At 46.3% G+C, this 21,252-nt stretch overlaps 1 protein-coding gene across 9 annotated transcripts in view; it reads left to right on the top strand.

The window, feature by feature from the left end:
- The window catches only part of RBM47 (RNA binding motif protein 47), a 75,849-nt gene extending 67,810 nt beyond the window's left edge, over window positions 1–8,039 (top strand). For 8 of the 9 annotated variants that reach the window (XM_082759897.1, XM_082759899.1, XM_082759900.1 and 5 more), the window contains exons 3-5: window positions 1,499–1,705; window positions 4,564–4,766; window positions 5,425–8,039. In XM_082759897.1, coding sequence (XP_082616023.1) covers window positions 1,499–1,705; window positions 4,564–4,766; window positions 5,425–5,682 — 668 coding nt within the window. In that variant the 3' untranslated portion in view covers window positions 5,683–8,039. The remainder of the gene's footprint in view (window positions 1–1,498; window positions 1,706–4,563; window positions 4,767–5,424) is intronic. The other variant, XM_082759896.1, reaches the window with a different exon arrangement.
- The last annotated feature ends 13,213 nt before the right edge of the window (window positions 8,040–21,252 follow it).

The raw sequence follows: 21,252 nt of genomic DNA on the forward strand, positions 1-21,252 counted from the left end.
CAGGCTGACGTGAACCAAGGTCTGCCTGAGCCAAAGGACAGCTGGTGCTTGGCACTTTTTTCTTAAACACTCTTTTATAAGTCTTTTTATCATATGTATGGTCCATCTCATTTAAAGTTATGACTACGCAGAGTGTGTTTATCTAGAGATAATTGCTAAAGTACATGCCAGTTTGAAGGAGGCATCAAAACTATGCTAAAAGAATGAGCAAACAGATGAAGCGTGGGGTAAAGAAGAGAGGGATCTTTTTTTTTATGAGTGTTGTACTGTCTGGGTAAATGGACAGTCCGAGGACTTCAGCTTCTGATGCCTCCTCCTGAACAGCTTTATCCTGAGTATTAGACATCATGACAAAGGATGCTCCCTCTGCCTTCTCCTAGAGATGTGGGTCTGGTGAGAGCCACCCAGCAGACCTGGTCATCCAAAGGGAAGGGTGTCGGGGAAAGCCTGTTGGAAACTCTCCAGGTGTCATCTGCCCTCTGCATTAGGATGACAGCAAGTGATGTGTCCTTCATAAAGTCTGTTAAGAACTATTAGCAGAAGGAATAACATGAGTGCAGAATGATTCTTTTATTATGTATGCTTTAATTAGTTATGGATTACAACCATTACAACCAAAATTAACTGGAAATCAGTTATTCATTTAAAAAAAAAAAAATCTAGCAGTTTTAATTGGTGTAATAATTACAGTTATCCTGTACTTACAGGAATTGTAGTTTCCTGAAACTTAATGTGCATTTCCATACAACAGGCAGTTTAGCATGAATGTATTATTCAGGCACCCACGTAAAACAATAAATATTTTTAACTCTAGCTGATCAAGAATTACAGCCTCAGCTCAAATTCCAGATCTGTACTTGTCATGAACCACAGATGAGCTAACCAACAGCCTAAATGTGCAATTAGGCCATCACAGAGCACATTAATACCACAATGTCCAAAGTACTGTTTTAAAGTGTGTGGTGCTGCTAAGATAAATAGAGGCAGTACTGTTGGAGATGTGTAATATTCACATACACAGAAAGAAAGCAAAAGGCTCTATTTAAAATATATTCAGTGGTGGGACAAAGCTGATTAAAGGCCAGGTACAGCTTTGGGCCACCACTACATGGCCCCATTGCTGAGAGGCTGTTTCCTCTGGAGGACAGCTGAGAGCAGAAGCTGTTTCTGCTGCATAGAAATCGCCTCTGGAGGAGCCTCTCTCTCCCTGCTGACTGTACAACGCTCATAAAACTGGCCACAAGAGTTGCATCACCATAAATAAACCGTTAATTTACAGTCAGAAAGATCAAGAGCAAAACTTTCATAGTCTTACTAGGTGCATCTAAGGCCAAACTCTTCTGTTTTCATAAACAAAGTCACTTAGATCAAACTGACAGCAGCAGCCTCATTTCTAAGTACATGCTTCCTGGTTTCCCAAAGTCTGAGGTGGCTTGCACTCCCCATGATGCTGTTACTGTCTGTTATTCACCATCCTCTTCTATGTTTTTATCATAAGCAGGCAGCATACGAGGCAGAGGGCGAGGTGCAGCTGGCAACAGAGCCCCCGGCCCCCGGGGCTCCTACCTGGGGGGGTACTCCGCCGGACGTGGCATATACAGCAGATACCATGAAGGCAAAGGAAAACAGCAGGAAAAAGGATACGAGCTGGTGCCCAACCTGGAATTACCTGCTGTCAACCCAGTGGCCATTAAGCCTGGTGCAGGTTAGTGTGAACAGTTGGGTTGGGTATGCCTGCAGGATGGGGGGGAACACAGAGGTGGCTGGAGAGCTCCTGCTCTGGTCTAAGACCAGCCCATGTGGTGGTGGAGATGGTCCCTTGTCTGGCTCTGGCTGGGCTTCCTGCAAACATGCAGTAGGACAGGTGACAAGAGCATCTAGGAGCCCTTCAGTCCAGAGGAAAAAAGAGCAGAAGCTGCCTCCTCCTGTCCCCTTTTGCACCTCCTCAGGAGGAAGTAGACTTTCCCCTTTGTCTAGTCTTGTACACCAGAGCATGGTAACTAGGAGCAAACTTCCTCTCCCCAAATTTCTTTTCTGTTAATTTCACCCTGGGCAATTGCCTTCCCAAATTTCCAGCCAGGCCAGAACTCTCCCCTGCTCAGTTCTTATTTCTCCAGTTCCATGAATTTGGGAAAAGGACCTGGGGTTTTCCCATGGCAGGAAAGTCCCTGGTTAAGGAGAGCTCCTTGATCACCATCAGCAGTGTGAGCAATGCAGGTGTCCTGCCCACAGCCACCAAGCAACCTACAGCAGACCTCTGAGCTCTGCTGAGCTGCGGGGAGCCAGCCTAAGGGCCAGGGCAGGGTTTGCCTTTTTCTGCCACATCCTCAGCTGAATATCCAGCCTTTGCTTTTTTTTTTTTTTTTTTTTTTTTTTTTTTTTTTTTAAAGCAGCCTAAGGCCTAAGGAAGAGATGAGGGTGAGAGGTACAAGCTCTCTTGTACAAGTCCTCTGGTTTTCTCTCCACTCCTCTCCCCATGCAAATTTTAATTGCAGACCTAAACAGTGTTGAATACTAAAGCTGTAGTGGTTTACCGGGACGTGTTTCATAATGTCAGTGGAAACTACAACCTGCATCTAATGAAAACTCTGAAGAGTTCTTCACAACAGCTGCATGAAATAATGTGAGAAGAGGTCTAGAGAAGTAGGAATGTTGTTAAAAGATTAGGACCATTTCCAAAGGAAGATCTGAGACTTCCTGAGAAAACTATCCACTCGCAAGTAGAAAATATTACCACTATGTATGTTTGTAAAGATACTTCAGGAATTCCAGGTATTACTAAAGGATGCTTGAAAAGTGATTTTTGAAACACGTGCTTGATTTTATCCTAGTATTTATTAGTGGTGTCTGTGTAATTAATTCAACTACCAAACAAAACCTGAATCTCAAGTCTAAATGTTTCTCACTTGAAACATGTTCAGATTCAGATCTCTTTATCTGGTCTTTCCATCTCACGTGGTTCCAGCGCAAGCTGTGAGCACAGAAGCACTTGGTCTCTTTTCTCCAACCAGACCAGCTGACCTGGTAAAAGGAACTACGTGTGAGACTTACCTCTGTTATCAAAAGGAAATTACTCTGAAATCACACTACCAGAATGGAGAAGTAGAGAGGAACAGACTCTGCAGTTTCCAGTTTCCATCCATTTAGAAATATCTTAAAGTTCTTTTCTTTACAAATGGTTAGGAAACTTTTGAGAGAACACCCCAATACCCCAGCTGCCTGTTTCTGCTTTTCTGCCAGAAGTTACTGCAGAATGGAGCACGTGAGCTTTTGCCTTTTCTTCAGTGGGACATTATCCAGGTTATTTAAAGCACTGATAAAATTGGGTTTAGCTGACCAGGTGGAACTGGTGTAGAAGGAAGGCTGGAAAAAGTCACAGGCAGAAGTCTCTGCTTGAGATAATGGGACATCACCGGAGGTGGAAACACCTCTGCCTAAAAGATATATGATCAGATCCCTTGTTGAAGTCTCCGTGATCAAAACGAGAATACTACTTGCTGAGACCTGTCCTGCCCACAGGCAGAATTGCACACTTCCATATTGCTAAGTTTCATCCCAGTGAAACAAAGCTGTGTGCTAATTTGGCTTCATTTCTGGCTTAATGGCTGCCCCTCTCATAGTTGCCAACATCACCTCTTAGTCCATCTTTATTACTTATCCCATTTTCCTTACGAATACAAGTCCTGCAGAAAGGCTTCAGAGCTGAAGGCTGAACAGCACATTATGAGGCAACGATGGAATTACAAATGTTGTTATTGGGAATGTCTAGCGAAGCACATTTCTTCTCTAAGCAGTGAAGCTCCCCTAGAAGCACACACATACTCACTGCCTCTGAACACAGTTATTCTGCTCAGAGCATTTTCCCTTTATCTGGAAGACCTTAGCTCTAATTATTTTGCATTGTCCAATTTTGGCATGAGGAGCATTCTCTTAAGAGTAATTTCTTTTTTAGTGCCATTAAACAAATTGATGCTGTACCAGAAAGATGGGATAAAATGTATTTAGCCAAGTTAGTCCTGGGAAACATACAGTAGTAAATCAGCTGGTATTTCACAGGGTTGGCCAAAGGACAGGATATAGGCTGGGCCAGTTGCTGCCTGCAAGTTCTGCAGTACAAACTTCACTTTTCTTTCCTGAAGTAACCACACTTCCGTCAATCTCAGCAGCTGGAGCGGGGACTTCACCAGGGCAGTAGGTGCTCCCACCCATCTCTGAACTGAGGCCACACTCTTCACCAGAGAGATGATGGTGATGGTCAGAAGGGGCTATGTAGATCCAGGGCAGGGTTCTGGCCCTGGGACACCCATGACAAGGGGACAAGTACTGGGAAGAGCAAGCAGCACCAAGCCCATCACCATGCACAGCTCCTGACAGCATTTGTGGTGCTCTGACCTGCAGGGAGGGTGGAGGTGCCCCACGTCCCTCACTGGCACATGGGGCTACCTGTCCTGATGAAAGCAGCATGGGAAAGCTGGCATAGCCAGGAGGGAGGGCTGTGTGCTCTTTGAGATGAGGCTCTGGAGACCCTCTCCCAAAACACCTGATGTCTCTGGTCTCTCCTAGTGGCCATCCCTGCGATCAGTGCCCAGTACTCCATGTTTCAGGCCGCGCCACCAGCCAAGATGATGGAAGATGGCAAGATCCACGCAGTTGAGCACATCATCAACCCTATTGCCGTCCAGCAGGACCCAGCCAGTGCAGCAGCTGCTGCAGCAGCCGCAGCCGCAGCTGTAATACCGGCTGTGTCAACGCCTCCCCCCTTCCAGGTGAGTTCAGGGTCATCCCAGTACAGCTCAGGGCTGATTTCTGCTCCTGTTATTTTGTCCCATGTGCCCAGGACATACAGAGAAATTCATCTCATGTAACTTGAGACTCATCTGCAGCTTATATCTGGCAGCTGAGCTACACCTTATATAAATATAAGGGTATATTATAAGGCTATAAAAATATGAAGGGTATGAAAATATTAAAATGTATCTAAAGGAGGGAAACAAAGATGGTGAAGGGTCTGTTGGAGAAAACGTATGAGGAGCAGCTGTGGTCCCTTGGTTTGCTCAGCCCGGAGCAGAGCAGGCTGAGGGGAGGCCTCATGGCGGCCTGCAGCTCCCTCACGAGGGGAGCGGAGGGGCAGGTGCTGAGCTCTGCTCTCTGGGGACAGCGACAGGACCCGAGGGAACGGCATGGAGCTGGGACAGGGGAGGGTCAGGCTGGGGGTTAGGGAAAGGTTCTGCACCCAGAGGTGGTCGGGCACTGGGACAGGCTCCCCAGGGTCATGGCACCAAGCCATGGGTGGTCAGGAAGCGTGTGGACAGGGCTCTTAGATACCAGGTTTGACTGAGGCTGCTCTGTGTGAAGTCAGGAGTTGGACTGGGCGACCCTCATGGGTACCCTCCAACTCAGGACTTTCTGCGACTCCAATTCCAGGGCCGCCCCATAACGCCGGTGTACACCATGGCCCCCAATGTGCAGAGGATCCCCGCCGCCGGCATTTACGGGACAAGTTACGTGCCATTCGCGGCGCCTGCCGCAGCAACAGCGACGATAGCCACGCTACAGAAGAATGCGGCCGCTGCCGCTGCTGCCGCCGCTGCTGCCTACGGAGGGTACGCTGGCTACATGCCTCCGGCATTCCCTGCTGCCACCATCCAGGTGCCCATCCACGACGTCTACCAGACGTACTGAGACTGTCGGCACGGAGGGCGGCAGAGAAACAAACACTGAAGGAACACTTTACTATTTATGAAGAACGTGCCTGCTGCAAAACAGTAACGTCTGGACTCTGTAAACTGATGCAGAACCTGCAAGTGAAGAATGTCATGGAAAAAAACGTGTTTGAAATGTTTTCTATGCTTGAAGTTTTCACTAACTTTTTTAGGCTATTTTTAAAATTTAACACGCCTGTATTCATACATTTCTAAACGACCTCAGTGCATTGAGCCCATCGCTTATGTGCATTTATACGCATCATAGTGGGGTTGCATAGGGTCTTTTTTTTTTTAGCAGTTATATTTTCAATATATTTGTGGTATGAAGGTTATTTTTTAGTAACTTCTGCACTCCAGAGATGTCTATTTTGTAGTGCCTTTAATAATATATCTGCTATATATTAAAAAGCACACCTGAGCAGCTAGGGAAAGTTTAAACAATATATTTTGAAGAATATATTCAATATTTAAAGAATACATACCTTAGATTTTTTTTTAAGAAAATAAAAAACAACAAGTATCTTATTTAAAAAAATGTTATACTGGAAAGTGCAATTTGAAAAATGTGCAAGACCTCTGCATTTTTGTGCTGGCATTAATACAATCTGTTTGTTATCATTTGAAATCAAAAGTACTAATATTGGTTTTTTGGAAAGAAGAAGACAAAAAAAGCCTCCTCACACAGACCTCTTCACAGTGTGATTGGCAGGCTTATAATAAGCAAAGGAAAGGCTCTGAGTTTTCCTTGAGAACTGGATTTTCTATTTATTGAAGCTACCTGTAGTTCAGCCTTGGAGCACGTGCAGAAACGAGCACCTGATATTTCGTGCAAGGTGTCTTGACTTCAATCTTCATCCAGTATAAAACCTAGGCTCTTTTTAAATGCTCTTTGTTTTATTCTTTGAAGTAAATGCTGTAGTGACTGAGAATGTATGCTGTTGTAGGCAAGAGCACGCCTGCTCCTGCCAGCAGGACGTGCAGTGCTGCTTACCCATAGCTTCATCATGTTCTGTGAGAAATTTCCAAGGTACTAGGGGTGGTAGTGATACTGGAATTAATACAGCAGGGCTGGCATCCCTCCCGGCCTCCCTTCCACACTCGACTCCAGTTCTCCGCACCTGGAGTTACGCATGCACATCAGGGATGGGAGGGATTGGACCTGATGATTTAAAGATGTAGAGCTTGTAAATACACATTTTAAAAGTCATTTTATGTTGCAAATTTACATGGTATGTGGTTTGCCACAAAACAAAGGCAGTTTATTTCGATGTTATAAAAAAAAAGTTTGTTTTATTAAGAAGTAAATATATTATTGCAGTGTTTTGTGGCCTGTTTAAAGGCTTTTATTTAGTAGTGCAGTGAATGTAAAGTATAGTAAAATGTTAAAGAAATATCTTGCCCATTTGATGAAGAATGTCAGCTCTGCAAACACTACTCCAGTGAAAGGAGGTGTGAAGCAGGGACTGAGTAAACCATTTTGCTTTGCATTTTATGGTATAAATACCAACTGAAGGGGTTTCATATAAAGTATGTTTTGACAACTGAACCACTTCCAGATCACCTCCAGCTCAGTAAAGTGACCTTCTAATGCATATTTTTCTTGCCTCAAAATTGAGCGGTTGTTTTTTAGGTGCTCTTACTCAGCAAAGCTGAGCTCTATGTAAAACTGTCCAACTGCTATCAGAAGCACTGTGAGGAAGTTAACCATTAAGTCGGACTCTGCTCCTCTGTGCCCCTTCCCCGGAGGCTTTTATTGTCTGTCCCAGATCTTTCGGAAACGCAACCCTTAGCCCCAAAACCTGAAGGCCCTGCCTGTTTTTAGGGTGAGAGGAGGTGAAGCGGGCAAGGCCTTCCAGAAATACCCTGGTAAGGATGCTCAAAAAATGCTGGGGGTTCCCTCTAAGGCCTTGTACAGCTCAACACTAAATGCCACCACGGATTGCAGCACATCTCAATGGCCTCCAGGCATAGTGGGCTCTGCGGTCCCCTTTCCAGCCCCTCCACCACAACCACAGCCAACTCAGAGGAGGGACGAAGGGTGATGGTTGCCCTCCCATCCATCCCCTCCCCACTGGTTCCTGCTGCTTGCAGTAGGGACAGAAAGGAACCCAAAGAGGGTGAGCCTCCAGGCCACCACACCAAGGCAGGAGAGACAGGACGCGGGGCCATAGCCTCCTGCCCCCGTCTTTTCCACTTGCTTCTGAACCATTTCATGTACACTACTACTGAGGTAAGTCTGATAACTTGAAATGTGAACATCTTTAGGTTAAGAACAAACTATTCAAAGAAATATATATATATATTATTAAAAAAAAAAAAAGGAAGAAAAAAAAACTAGTGTGCCTTATTCTTGAAAGAGCTGATATTTTAGGTGTTTTATTGTATCTCTGTTTTCTGTACTGTCGGAAGCCTCTGAGTTTATTTAGTTCTTGCTCTATTTACGGTACATTTCTAGGATGTAGTGAATAAAGCATTCTTTAAAAAGAGCGACTGATATTTCTTTGTGACATCCCACTGCCAGGTGAAGCCTGATGCTGCGCAGGCTTCCTGGTGGGCAACATGCTACCTCCCAGCTGGGGAGGGGGTGCTTGGGGCAGGAGGGCAGCAGGGTGCCACAGCCTGCATCCTCATGGGCTCCTCGGGGAGGGGAGATGGCCTGGAGGACAGGACCCATCCCAACATGTGTATGGGGCACCTCACCATTCTTCCAGCGGCCTCTGATCAGCCCCAGACTCTTTTCACATCCAGTTTAAAGACCATGCCTGGATATGAATGGAAGAGACAAAGCTGGTGTCCTCATGCTTTCCATTCACCAGCTGCACAAAACCTCTGTAACCCCACTGTGCTCCCAGAAGTGCTGGGAGCTGGCACTGAGGTGCCCTGTTGAGAGAAAACAGCACATCATTATCATCTCAGCTCACTTTAGCCTTCAAAAGCAGTCCTTTCAGGCACAGATAACTAGGCTGCACCTCTCGGCAGCATTGCAGTCCTCCAGAATACCTGTTTGCTTCCTTGCTCGAAGTCCATCTGAAGAAAATTTGCTGCAGATACCAAGTCTTGGTAGAAGAGCAGTGTGAGGGAGCAGAGTTAAACTCTGAGGCAAAGCAGAAGGAAGGCAGAAGTGACTAAATCAGGCATTAGTGTTAGGGAATAATCCGAAAGAGAAGGAGAAGAGAACAAATATTGCACTTCCTTCCATGTCCCTCATTAGGAAGCAAAAGTATCTGCAACTTCCTTTCTTTAACCATCTTTTCCCACAGTGCCTTCAGGTCAAGGCATTTCATGATAACATGCCTTGGGCTTGCTGGAAGATACTAATCATGAAAGGATCATGAAAGGTTTCCCTGTCTTCACTGTCTCTTTTTTTTTTTTTTTTTTTTTTTTTTTTTTTTTTTTTTCAATTGTGAGTGTGTGTTAGAAAACTGAAAGGCTCTGGAAGAGTAGGATTTGGAGGTGGGAGACAGTCACCTAATTCCACCTGTTTTCCTTGCAGCTTTGGTTTAAGGAGTCTGCATGTCCCAGCAAAACTCCCCAGAACCAGGTCACTGTACATGTATCTTGTTCAGGGACTGGGTAATCACAATGCTACAAGCAGCTTTCAAGGAGAGATAGTCACATTAGGACTTTACCTGTTGGGCAAACCACCAAGTTACACAGGAAGACTAATGTTTTCCCTGCAGTCCCTTGCTGACCTTACCACTCCCTAGAGGTCCACCTCCATCTGGAGATGAGAAAGAAACAAAAACCACAGCCCTTACAGGTGTTCAGAGCTACACAGACACGCACTCCACAGACATCAGCTTTTTCCAAGTGAGACGAAGAATTGTGCCACACTAAAATGTTTTAGTGGAATTTTCCTCTTTCCCTTTATCCATGCTATCCTAAATTAAAATCAATCTACAGAGCATGCTCTGGCTCTTTCTAAACAGACACTTCACAAGAGAATTTGTTATTTTCCTAGATTGCTGGTTTCTTATTTCAGTGTTGTAATACTGTAATTAATGATTAACCCATCATAAGGTTCAAATATGCAAGTCATTCTCAGGATATTAACATAAACAATGCCAGAGAAATGCAACAGTACTTTTAAGATGACCTTGCTGCCTCAGGAATGTCAGGAGCCTTGGGCATCGTGACAACTCAGAACATTGCCAAGTTGATCCCATTCCCTCTCTGACCATATTTCTTGATGGTCTTGAAGAGCAGACATGCCCTTCTCTGGTTGGTATCAACTTGAAGTGCTAAAAGCAGCCTCGACTTTTTTTTTTTCTGGAAAGAGCACACATTAATACCTCTGTGACACAGCGACTATATAAACACATTAACAAGAAATTCAAGTGGATTAACACCACTCTGATATTGCAACATCTTATTTATATAAGCTCTAGAGCTCACAGCATATGAAAAATACATCTTCAGTGCATCTAAAAGGCATGCAGAGTATCCTATGTTCTGCTCTGTGACTGATGTTACACGTGTAGCATCTCTGGGCTGGGTCCTCAGCAGCTACTGGCAGAGCTTGCTGCTCCCTTGATGCGTATCAGCCACAAAAGTGGCCCATCATGCTGACCTGTAAAACAAATAAAGGCCAGACCTACCTCATCGCAGGGGAAACTACCTCTGCTGTGCATCTGAAAGTCAGCAGAGCCAGGTTTTATACACCAGTGTGTCAATTAAATGCTGAATCACGCTTGACTGAGTTTCAGGGCTATGTCCTGCCTGGAAACGAAACAGCAGGAAGGGTGTTGCAGGGAGAAAGTGGAAGTTAGGAAAAGAAAAAAGGCAGTTTTGTGCATCAAGTCCTCTCTTAACACGAAGACAGGCACCATGAGATTATAGCCATTCAAGATGCTAAAGAGGGGAAAAAAAATCTGGAATTTGATACAGACCAGACTGTAGAAATATCTCCATACAAAATATTTCCTGTCAAGCCAACGAATTAGATCAGATTATTTCTTCCTCCAGCCAGAAGGCCAGGACTGGTGTTTGCCAGTTTCCTAACCAAAGAAGACAGAAACTCAGCCCTGAGGTCCTTAATGGGGCAAAACTAGAAATCCTGCTTGCAGGAGGTGACAAGTCAAGGGCTAACTCTTCATTAGAAAACTGTGCAGGAAACAGCTCAAATGTGCTCAGACTTGTCCCACCTGCACCAAACAGCCCCATCTTTCCAACATGGTGACAGACATCTCCATCTGAATGGGCTGTGTTGGGCAATGCCCTGCCCCATGGCAGACTCTGAGGCTGCTCCTCCGTCCCCATAGGTGTACCCACAGCCACCTTTCATCCTGAGGGAAGATCAGTGGATTGTCCCACCCTGTTAAAAAGTTCTGCTGTCATTCCCAAGGGTATTCATAGAGGTAAAATCACAACCTCTGCTTTGGTTGTGGGTTTGCGCCTACCCTGGCAGCTCCCATGCTTCTGTATGTGACCAGGTTGTATGGTGGTCACCAGACAGAAGCAGTACCACATTTCATGCCCTGGTTGTCCATGGCTGTACTTTTACTTTGAAGCACGATATGCTTTTGTTCATTCTTTCTTACCTCTCTCCAAACCACCACATTTAATTTTTGCCAGAGGTGAACAGGTCTGGCTGCTCTTTGAGCCTGTCCTTGGACGTGTTTGCAATGTCACTGAGGTTCTGTGTCAGCTTGGCCTCTGCCTGCAGTCCGCTTGCTTGTGGGAAGTGGGAAGCCACAGTTAACCAAACGATCTCACTGAAGCGTGACAAAAACTGCAAGCAGCCTACACAAGCCACGGGAGTGACCTCAAGCTGGCTTGCTGAGAGAGAGAGGCATTTAAATTGGTCAGAAGCAAAACAGCCTACACTTACCAGCAGTTCCTTTGTTCCAAAGCTTTGAAACAATAACTGCAGCAAGCAATTCTCACTCCTGTAGCAAATCTGCAGGTTACAGAGCAGGGTATCTTGCAATCACTCAACAAGGTATGCGATAACAAGGGATTACTTATTAAACCTATACGCCTGCACACAGGGCATCCTTAGTTTCCCCAGTCTGTGACTTTTCGTCTGCTGTCCCTTACCAGAGTGTTTTCCAGCCACGTGGATAAGTGAAGGATTCCCTCAAGGCCTGGCTCCACTCCAGGCAGCCAGACATCTCGGCTCACCAGCTTTTGTGTGGGACACACCACAGCCAGTAGCTGCAAGGTTGGCCTCCAGGCTGCACCATGGGGGCACCTGGAGATCGCCAGGCAGGAGCAGTGTAGATGCTGAGGGCACGGCAAGGTGCACGGGAGGGCCCTGTGCCGCCCAGGCAGGGCTCTGGTAGGCAAAATGTGGGGTGGCATCAGCACATCAACAATGATCATGTCACCAAGGACATATCCAAGCAAGAAAACACCTGATCACCTTGCCCTTTGTTGTTGTGTAAGTGGTCTAGGCTTCCCCTCCAAGAACTCCACAGAGTAAGAAAGGAAGCAGCATCCTCTGTGGGCAACATTTTTACTTTCTCCTTTGTGGGAGGAATGACATGTACCATCAGTAGGCCCCTACAATTAGTTGTTGGGACAACAACAAAGTCTGGTTCTTCAAACCAGCATCTTCTTCAAACCAGGCTACCTCCACTAAACCTCTGCTACCTTCAGCTGGAGAGCTTCTTGTTACCACCTGAAGTGTCACAGCAAACCCTTCCAAAAGACAAAACATCCAAAGGAGTGCTACAACGTGCGGAGGCTGCACCAAGCCACACACTCTGTGCAGACACACCTCCTCCCACGGTGTCACTGTTGGCCATGCCCTGACCCCATGGTGCTGCAGCAGGACCTGGAGCACACCCAATGGCCCTCGTGCCGTGGAGTAGCCCCAGGAATCATGAGGTGAAGTACGTCAGGATTGCCCTACATCAGAAATGAAAGGTGGGGAAGAGCATGATGTCTGAGTCAGACTTGCAGCCTGAGTCATGAGGCGAGGCATTTGAGGGAGACCAGAGGAGACACATCTGAAGAATTCACCACAGGTATCATCAAGACAAACTGGGAACCTTGACATTGGGGTGGCATCCTGAGGCTTTGGTCTGGGGGAAAGCTGATCAGATGGGAATAGGCATCATACTGTGGCAGGGAAGAAATCATTTCATGTCCTTAGTTTGGACAGACATCCCTCCCTGCTGGAGCTGTCCCCCCACAGAGGGAGTGCAGAGCAGCTCCTCCACACCAATGCACCCAGCACTGGCCTGTCAGACTCGGGACTTTGGCTGGGCAAGCAGGTAACATCCACAAAAAACAGGAAAATGTCTTAATTTGTCTTTTCTGTTTTTCTCTGTTGAGCACTGAGAAGGGCAGCGATATGGGTGTGTTGGCCACACACTCCTCTTTCCTCCTAGCAGCCCAGAAGGGAGATGCACAGAAAGGCTGATCTTGTTTCTGCCAACAGACCCTGTGTTAGTCTTCAAGCCAGACCTCCCTAGAGAGACCTCCTGCTCCATCAGAGGCATGATTTTTTTTTTTTCACAGGATCCCACAAAACAGAAATAAATGGAAGAAATAATTCTGTCTGTCTCTTTGGATCAAAAAGCTTATTTCTCTTATGCCGGGGAATATACTGAAATCTGATTCACTCCAAGAGATGGAAATAGCCACATACATGTATGCAAAGTGCCTGAAATTCAAATGAGGATTTTGTATTCACCAGTGAAGTAAGAGGGATGCTTTTTAAATGGCTCTGATGCTGAGCAGTCCTGTATCTGCAAGGTGACCAACACCATCAGTAGCAGTAGGATCATTACAGACATCATTACCGCTGCTGTCAAAGGTGCAATGTTAAGTGCATCACAATTTAGGAAATGGTTCTTTCTTCCCTGTAGGCACCATCAGAGGCTCATTCAAAACCCATCACATGCTTTCCATAAAACCAGACAGTGTCCGTACCCTGTCCAACAAGGCGTTGCCAGTTGTAGTGTACACAAAGTAGTTACAACACACTGTAGTTCGCATTGTGTTTTTCCTGTTGGTTTCAATCTTTCCTCATATGAAGCAAAAGAGAGTTTCCATGGAGCACAGACCCCAGGCTGTGTCCCATAACAGGGCTGGGATTCACCCACAAGTAAGTGCTTCATCTTAAGCTTTGCTGGTAAGAAAGACTGGGGCTGAGCACGGTGTCAGCATGTCTTCAGCATTCACAAGCATCACTGCCGCTCAGAAGTAATGGATAGACACTCACCACTGCTGGGGCTGGCTTCAGGTGAGCTCCAGCCACAGGGTTGAAGCCCCAGGATCTGCTTCAAGTGTGACAGACGTGAGCCTACTGCCCCTCCTCTGGGGGCACAGAGCATTTCCTACATATTCCAGTGCCTCTTTGGAAGTGACAATGAAAAAGGCTCTTTGTAAGAGAAGCTCAATTGCTTACAGCCTAGTGCAGGAGCCCCACCAAGGACAAAGGAATCCTTTAAATGAACCTCTACAATTTGTATTGGCAAGGAGAACCAAGTCCTGTTTGGCACCGCACAGTCCCAGAGTCCCAAACTCCTTCTGACCCAACACGCCCTACCCAGCAGCCACGTTCCCAAATGCCAGCCAGGTGGGCCTTCCCCACCACCTTCCCCCGAGCCCCTAGTGCTGCTGTTAGCATGAGAGGTCACCAGCTGCACAAGGGGCTCCTTCAGAGCTGGGGGGTCATTTATTGATGTATGAGATTTTGAGATATGCATCCCATCTGTGTGGCTCACGAGGTTTTTTGAGACGCTGATTGCTTTGTTACAAGCCTGCCATCTGATTTTGTTCAACATTTCGGCTTTTGTATGGCTGAGCAGGAGTTTCTCTCAGCTTGTTCCCTTTGGGGTTGGGACTAGGACAGCACTGAGGTCTTAAAAGATTAGATTTAGGAATAATAAATGATGCATTACATTTAAAAAAAAAATCCACTCCCTGAGAAAGCAAACTTCCTCGTCTTTCTGTGGCGTCTTTGTGAGTGATACGCGGGGTAGAGAGCATACGGAAATGTACAGCACTTGGCACTGCTGCGCCTCAAACCCGTTCTCCCACATTTTACAACCAGCCCTGGCCACGTGACCCACGTGGAAAGATAAACCGAGACATTTAATCCTTTCTTTTTTACCACAAGGAAGTGAATTTTATGTGGTTGTGATCATTAAATTACAGTAAATGATTTGCCCACAAGAGGGAAAAAAAACACAATGGTTTGAAGTGGGAAAGGCTGGGGAAGGGGAGCTGCTCAGGGCCAAGCGCTGTAGCTTGAAAACCCTCCCGGTGAGCTTTACTCTTTCACCCTGGCTGTGGCATTTAGGAAATCAGTCCTGTAACCTCATTGCAGGTGAGGATTGCTCACCACTTGCTTTTGCAACCAGAGTGTTAACAACCACTTTCCAAAAGCCTAGCTTTCGCATCTGCCCTTTGAGTTCAAGCAACAACAATTAATCTCAGGTAGCAAACTGGGAAGTTGGTGAGCACCGTATTACCCCAGAAAGCAGCAACCTTTACAGTTTTTCTTCATCTCCAGAACACCATCAACTTCTGAAAGAAAAGCTTGATGCTGGGATGGGGAAAGCCAGTTCAGCCCAAACACCTGGACACGAGATGGGTCGCAAGTGGGAACATCACAGCTGAGGGCTGTGGTCAGCCAGCTGGGATGAGAAGGCCAGCTGGGGAAATACTAGAAGAAACATAAGACAAGCAGGAAACTTTGCAGACCATGCCTGTGACTCACTCTGTTTGGCCCATCCTACAGTATCCCACAGTATGCACGTGGACCTTTTCCTGTTAGCTTGCAGACCTGCCCCACAAACAACTCCCGGTGCAAAGGGCAGGGGTAGGGGTGCCCATCACCAGGACCGTCCTCCCTACAGGCGAGGCTGCACGCTCGGCTTCTGACAACCCCAGCTCTGTGCTTTTGTTTTTCTTGTCTGGCTGCACTCTCATGTGCTAACACAGACCAGCATTTCCTTTATGGCAACATTAGTCTGAGTGTTTAAACAGCTTTTTGCTACAGTCTGGTCAGTTTGGGATGCAAGGAAGCCTTGGTATAACCACAATAACAACCAAGGCTGAAAAGTTCCTATTCACTGCTGTCCCCTGGGATGTGCTAGTGAAGCATCCTCACGGGCAAAGCTGTTTTTGTGTCTCAAGCCCTGTGACAGTGTGATGCCCACACACCCAGGGGTGCTCACCCACCATTTAGAGAAACGCTGCTGCCAGCGCTGGTGCTGGCCAAGCCAGCCACTGAGATGGGTCACAAGGGAGGAGCGAGGGCTTGTGTTTAACCAGGCTCAGCTTTCTGGTGCGGTTTGCCACATCCCCGTGCAAACCGTTGCCCTGGCACAGGGCAGCAGTGAAACCACAGGATGGTGAGGCTGGCAGGGACCTCTGAAGGCACCTGCTCAATTCACACACTAAGCATGGATGCCCACCACTGCCAGCTCTGCTGCTCCCATTTACTCTTGCTGGCAGTTTTTTTCCGGAGAGAATTCCTGGGCACGAGAAGTCTCACGTGCCTGCTAGCAGCCCTGCTGTATCTCCTCCAGAGCCTGCCCAGCCAGCCTCTGATCATTTACTCTTCTCATTCTTTTCTTTCATTGCCCACCTTCTCAAGGCTTAGGAAGGGCAGTGGGCAAGCACAGTCACTGAGAGGAAGACGCAGGACCCAGCACTGGCAGCTCTTTCTCACACCAGGGCAGCAAATACAATTGTTTTAGGCCTTTTCCCCTTCTGAGAAAGCTCCAGCACCACCTCCTCTGGCTTTGCTGCTGTTTCCACAGATGCTGTGATCACCCTTATCAGCCCTCAAGAGGTTTGACTCCAGTTAACTCAAGAAATGATTTTTCATGTGTGTAAAAAGCTAAACCTGAATGGAGAGCTGACTTGGCCACCACGAGCCACGATAGATATTTTCATCTGATCTTAAAATGACCGTGCAAAATCTGACTTTGACAAAACTTAAGAACACCCTGAAATGGCCTGCATAAGATAAGCAATGGCATATAATGCACACAATACTCTTAAAACTCATAATTCAATGCAAGTGGAGATTTCCAGAAAGATCTTTAAGAAGAAACAACTAAAACATCCCGACACCGCACATTATCTTGGAAAAAAGGAGAACATGAAAGATATTTCAGAATAGCCTTCTGATGGCTCATTACAAATTTAAAAGCATTATTATAAATTGTGCCTGGCAAGCTTTCCTCAAGCCCCTCAGTATTTTTGTACTGTTGATTCCACGCTTATAAGAACAGGATTTTTTTGTTTGTTTTTGTATTAATTGCTGCCTGTTTATTCATTAATTGGGTCAATCCATACGCCCCAGAAGGTTTAAATCCCATAGTGAGTAGAAAGTGTGCTAATTGTCTCTCTGTGCACTTCCAGAATCCTTTTCTTTGGAGTTGGATGTTACCATCGTGATGTGATGGGCAGGAAGATCACCTGGGGCTGGACTGGGCTTGGAGGACTCAGGTTTTTTCACAGAGTCATAGAATCACAAAATGGCTTGGGTTGAAAAACCTTAAAGACAACCCAGTACCACCCTCCTGCCATGGGCAGGGACACCTCCCACCAGACCAGGTTGCCCAAAGCCCCATCCAGCCTGGCCTTGAACGCCTCCAGGGATAGGGCATCCACAGCTTCTCTAGGCAGCCTGTGCCAGTGCCTCACCACCCTCAGAGTAAAGAATTTCTTCCTTATATCTAATCTAAATCAACCCTCTTTTAGGCTAAAGTCCTTCCCCCTTGTCCTATCACTCCACTTCCTGACAAAGAGTCCCTGCCCAGCTTTCCTGTAGGCCCCCTTTAGGTACAGGCTGCCACTATAAGGTCTTTTCCCCACAAGTTTTCCACTTCTGTCATGTTGGAAGTGGGTGCAGAATGAAAGGGCCAACACACAAGTGCATGTGGGAGCACACACCTCCCAAAACAAAACATGAAAGCCGCTCTTTTAATGAAACCAGAAGGGGGAAAAAATGAAGGTAGAGTGGAAAAACCTGCAAGAGGTCAACAAAAGAAACAAAGGGCAGCTTTATGTAATCAGCTATTTCACTCCAGAAATGGCAGGGCTGGTTAAGGCATTTAACCAGCCCTGCTGCCTGGCATTTTCAACACAGAAATTCAAGGTAATTAGGGCTTTTCTTGTACCAAGAAGATAATGACAAAGAACACGAAAGATAAATGTAAGATCTAATAGTAAATGAGGTTGGAAGGATGAAAGAAGAGAGCAGACAAGGAACAGGGCCCTCCCTTTCAAAAAGCAAAGAACTGCTAAGGAAAATGGAGGTGATTCTCTACATTTTAATTTTATGCTTGGATCAGGCCAGACAAAAAGCTTTTGATGACTCTTATGGGATGTATTGATCAAAAATGAAAGCCAGGTTCAAATGAGCTAATATCTATAATTGAAGAGTAAATAAATTGCAATCTTCTGCTAAGAAAGCAACTTCTGAGCAATTGATGACTGACATTAAAAAATAAAACCACATTTTTTTCCAGTAACATGTGAGGCTCAAACCGATCAAAACTAATTTATGTTTAAATAGACATAAAAGGATCGGTGTTAAGGATGAGCCACTATCACCATGAAACAACACAAGAACTAGCAAATGATAAAGCTGGGCAAATCTGTGCAAGATCTCTGCCAAAAAGCTGTTCATGTGCATCCACTTGAGCTGAATCCCAAGCAGGACAAACGCAGACACACCGAGGGAGCAGTGCAGCACGGGGCAGCTGCAGTGTCCTCTCCATCCTGCTGTCCTGGCCCTTCACTTCTGCTCCTGCAGGATGGGCCTCGCAAGTTCGAGCTGCCAACACCTCCCCCTTGGTAGGAAGACTTGCCCTGGCAGCTTGCTGGATGACAGCTTGCTGGCTGTCTGTTGCCAAAGTGACTGCTTGCAGTGAAATTTTGATTTGGGTTGGACATTCCCAGTATAATGAGCCTCACGTGACAGCTGTTTTGGTCCAACATAGCACGCGTTCTTTGACAGAAGAGAGACAACTCTGCCTAGTTAAGCTTTTGCATTTCCTCGCTTGCTAAGCCCCAACTTCTGAGCAGCTTGGTTTCAGCTAACCTGCTTGCTACTACAAGGAACGCTAGGAGAGAAGATGCTTCAACGTAGCCCAAGGTTAAAAGTGTAGAAGTGGAGTCACAGCATCCATTTTCTTCTGCATCATTCACAACCTGTCAGGGAACTCATCACCCCAGGAAGGCCTTTGCATCTTTTAGCAGCTGTACACCCAGAAATTACGGGCAGCTGCGCTGACTCAGAAGCAGCATCCACCTCCACCAATATGCTGTCTCCAGCAATGGCAGAAGTCAATAGCTAGGGAAGAGTAAGAACAGGGCAAGTTTATCTACAGTGCCCAAGTATTCAACCAGCCACAGCAGATTTCTCGAGGTGAACACATTTTCTGTTTATTTAGTAACTATCAACAGATCTCTCTTCCAAGTACTCTCTCTTCAAATCAAACTAAAGGAAACTTAACTGAATGTCCCACCATTTATTTTGCATAGCTATTTTCTATGTTCCCCTTACTTTCTAACACATGGTTGCTTCCTTTTAAACTACATGACTTTCCTGTTCCCGAAACATAGGATGAGAACAATATTTTCAGCAACACGCAGAGGAAGTGAGCAAACTGAAAAAGCAGGGACAGCATTCATCTTCAGGGATGGCACAGTAAACAGTCAGTGCTGCACCCCAACGTGCTGACCCCAGCCAGCAGCACCCGCTCAGCAGTTCTGGAAATGTAGCCCCCATTCTGGTGCTGAAGCAAAAATACCTTTTTTGAGGCACTACACTCAGTTCAGAGCAACGCATCCTTGAAAATCTGGTCTTCATGCTTTTTTGTTGGTATTTCACTGTTGATTTTATGGAGAGAATTACGGATGAAAGAGCTACTTTCCACAAGGCAGCTCAAGATTAGCATATGGAGAAATAGCAGCCACACTCTGCCCACAGGAACAATTAAAGCTTACAACATACCTAATATTGCAGCAAGCTATTTGTATTGGCAGCTAGACTGCATCTTCAGGGGCAGAGGTTACCATAAGTTTTCAGGCTATTCAGATCATGCCTGAGCACTGTGCTGATTAGGAATATAGCCCACAAGCTGGCAGAAATGGAGCAGATGTAATGGAAATGGACGTGGGGAGCATAGCAGTGATCATGTATCCAGTATGTTTCATGCACTGTACACAAGGGGAAGTGAAGGCTGGCTTCACCTGGGAATCTCATTTATCCAGGATCTACCTAGGACGTGCTGCAAATGATTTCCAAGATGGGAAACGGTGGAGCAGAGCAGCTGTAAAGTTGGGCTTTGGAAAAACAATATTCACCGAGAGCATAGAAATGGAGAAGTTGTGAGGGCTGGAGGGGCTCCCTTAGACATGTTCTAGAAAAGGAAGGTAGGCAAATGCATTTTCTTAAGAATTATTATGGATGTTGCCTCTAATCTTGTTTGGAGCTCATTCTTTATTAAAGTCACCCTAGCTTCCACCATGTGCTACCTGGAAAGCTGCTTTAAGGCATATCTGATCCTTGCATCCACACTGTGCTAAAACGTAGTCGAGCAAAGGGACTAACAGACACACACTGCAGGGACACCACTGAAGTCAGCATTCCCAGCACAGCAGGACACAGGTTCTGCCACGCGTGTTCCTCCTCCATATGCTCTGCATAACCCCTGCAGGCCTGGACCTGCAGAGGAGATGCACCTGGGGACATTTGGCACTGGGATGCAGTCACAGCAGCCTGGTGAAGCATGTGCAGTGCAGCTGTGGGTATGGTAACACATCCATGCAGTCTTGAGCAATTCACACTACTCGTACTGCACAGCTCTAACACAGGGATACAGATCAGCATGCAGCTAATTCATTAGTGCAAGTATGTAAATACCTACAAAGTGCTTGGAAAAACTACAAACACATTAATTGCTGCCTATCTTCAATGAACCTTCATAAGCATTTCAGGACTCTCCCATTTAATACAAAAGATTGCATCTTGCCTCTTGATTCTGTAGCCTTAAAAGTCCTTGCAGCCTAGTTTTATTCTCCCAAGTGGTATTTCACAGGTAGCATGCTGGCTTTGCTGCAACTGCTTCAGAGATGCCCTTGCCAAAAGGCAGTGCTGCTGGCAGGAAAGGCAAGGCTGGAATGGGATGCTAGCTGATAGGGACCCTGGAGCAGAAAGAGGAGACAGCTGAGTCTCACGCACATCTCTGGGCTGACTGCAAATAGTGGTCTTCTCCGTTACAGCTACCATAGAGAGCTTGTTAAACCTAGGTAAGTCTCTAGCACACCACAGCAGTGAGGCTACTCTGGTGATGCTGTCCATAAATCACAACCACCTCAGCACAGATGAGCTGAAGGGGACAGCATAAAAAAGGTCAGGGAAAATAGCCACTTCTGCACAACCTCACCCCAAAGTGCACCAAACAGCTCACAAAACATAGAATCACATAATTGTAGACTGGTTGAGTTTGGAAGGGACCTTTGGAGGCTGTCCGGTTCAACCAGCAGGTTGCCCTGGGCCACGTCCGGATAGCTTTTGAAGATCTCCAAGGAGGGAGACTCCACAACCTCCCTAAGCAACCTGTGC

This window comes from Aythya marila, assembly GCF_965140915.1.
Source record: "Aythya marila genome assembly, chromosome: 4".
NCBI lineage: Eukaryota > Metazoa > Chordata > Aves > Anseriformes > Anatidae > Aythya > Aythya marila.